General features: G+C 50.7%; 1 protein-coding gene across 1 annotated transcript in view; it reads right to left on the reverse strand.

Annotated features, from left to right (window-relative positions):
• Positions 1–1,165: 1,165 nt before the first annotated feature.
• Positions 1,166–1,620, reverse strand: part of NKX3-1 (NK3 homeobox 1) — a 3,162-nt gene continuing 2,707 nt past the window's right edge. The window contains exon 2 of the mRNA XM_027665183.1: positions 1,166–1,595. Within this exon, the coding sequence (XP_027520984.1) occupies positions 1,195–1,595 (401 nt within the window). The 3' untranslated portion in view covers positions 1,166–1,194. The remainder of the gene's footprint in view (positions 1,596–1,620) is intronic.

Genomic DNA, 1,620 nt, shown 5'->3' on the forward strand with positions numbered 1-1,620 from the left:
AAACACGTGTATTGCCCCGGGTGGGGGCTGTGGAGCTTCCCCCCGGCACAGGGGAGCTCTAAGCTCAGTAGTATTAATGCTATTAATGGCAGAAATGAGATTTTTTGGCCTTTTTACTAATTTTTAAGCCCAGTGTTTAGCTCGTCCAGCAGTTTGCTTTTTGCCCTGAACAAGGGGCAAAGGGAGGTGGTTTGCAAAGGGGCAGAGAGGGACAGTCGGTGTCTCTGGGGCTGGATCAGCCCTTTCTGCCCCTGAAAGCTGCAGATTAGGGAATCCTGGAATGGTTTGGCTTGGAAAGGGGCCTTAAACCATCCCATTCCATGGGCAGGACATCTTCCACTAGCCCAGGTTGCTCTGAGCTGGCCTTGGACACTTCCAGGGATGGGGCAGCAATAAAACAAGATGAATTTAATGCTCAAACACTTAAAGTGTCGAGCTGGTTTTGGCTTCTTTTTTTGATGGTTATTTTACTGTCAGCGACAAGAGGTTTGTGCAGAAGACACTGATCGATCGTTACTGGGAATCCCTCCCCTAATTAGCACTAGAAAGGGCAGGGACACCTTCCACCAGCCCAGGTTGCTCCAACCCGTCCTTGGACACTTCCAGGGATGGGGCAGCCACAGCTGGGCCAGCCCAGAGCGTTGCAATAAAACAATTTAATTGAATTTAAAATTAAATTTAATTTAGTGCTTTAATTTAATGCTCAAACACTTAAAGTCTTGGGCTTTTTTTTTTTTTAGCTTCTTTTTTTTGGACGGTTATTTTTCTGTCATCTTGTCAGTGACAAGAGGTTTGTGCAGAAGACACCGATTGTTGCTGCAAATCCCTCCCCTAATTAGCACTAGAAAGGGCAGAGACACTTCCCACCAGCCCAGGTTGCTCCAACCCGTCCTTGGACACTTCCAGGGATGGCGCAGCAATAAAACAAGATGAATTTAACGCTCAAAGACTTAAAATCTCGGGCTTTTTTTTTTTTTGATGATTGTTTTACTGTCAGCGACAAGAGGTTCGTGCAGAAGACACCGAGATCGTTACTGCGAATCCCTCCCCTAATTAGCACTAGAAAGGGCGACGCCGCGCCCGGGATTTCAAGCAAAAAACCGATGTTTTCTGCTTAAAAAAAAAAAAAAAAAAAAAAACCAAAAAAAAAAAAAAAAAAGGGGGAAAAAAAAAAAGAAAGAACAAAAGCTGTTGCTACCAGGAGGGGCTCCAGCCGTGCAGGTAGTAGAGGCAGGGCAGGTAGGGCCAGGTGGCCCTGAGGGCGAGCAGCGATGCCCCCGGCAGCTCCGGGTGCCCCTTGTGCCCGGCCAGGGCAGTGTCCGAGCGCGCCAGCTCCGCCGTCACCTGTTTCCTCTTGGTCTTGTACCTGCGGTTCTGGAACCAGATCTTCACCTGGGTCTCGGTGAGCTGCAGGTTCCGGGCCAGGTGGGCTCTCTCGGGGGCCGACAGGTATTTCTGGTGGCTGAATTTCCTCTCCAGCTCGATGACCTGGCTGTGAGAGAAGGCGGCCCGGGAGCGCTTGGGGGGCTTGGGGGGGCGAGGGGAGGTGGGCAGGGGGGGGTCACACCCCGCCAGGTAACTCTGCACCGGGGCATCTGTGGAGAGAAGAGAGAGTTAACC

Source organism: Corapipo altera, unplaced genomic scaffold, assembly GCF_003945725.1.
Source record: "Corapipo altera isolate COAL_440 unplaced genomic scaffold, ASM394572v1 171, whole genome shotgun sequence".
Classification (NCBI taxonomy): Eukaryota; Metazoa; Chordata; class Aves; order Passeriformes; family Pipridae; genus Corapipo; species Corapipo altera.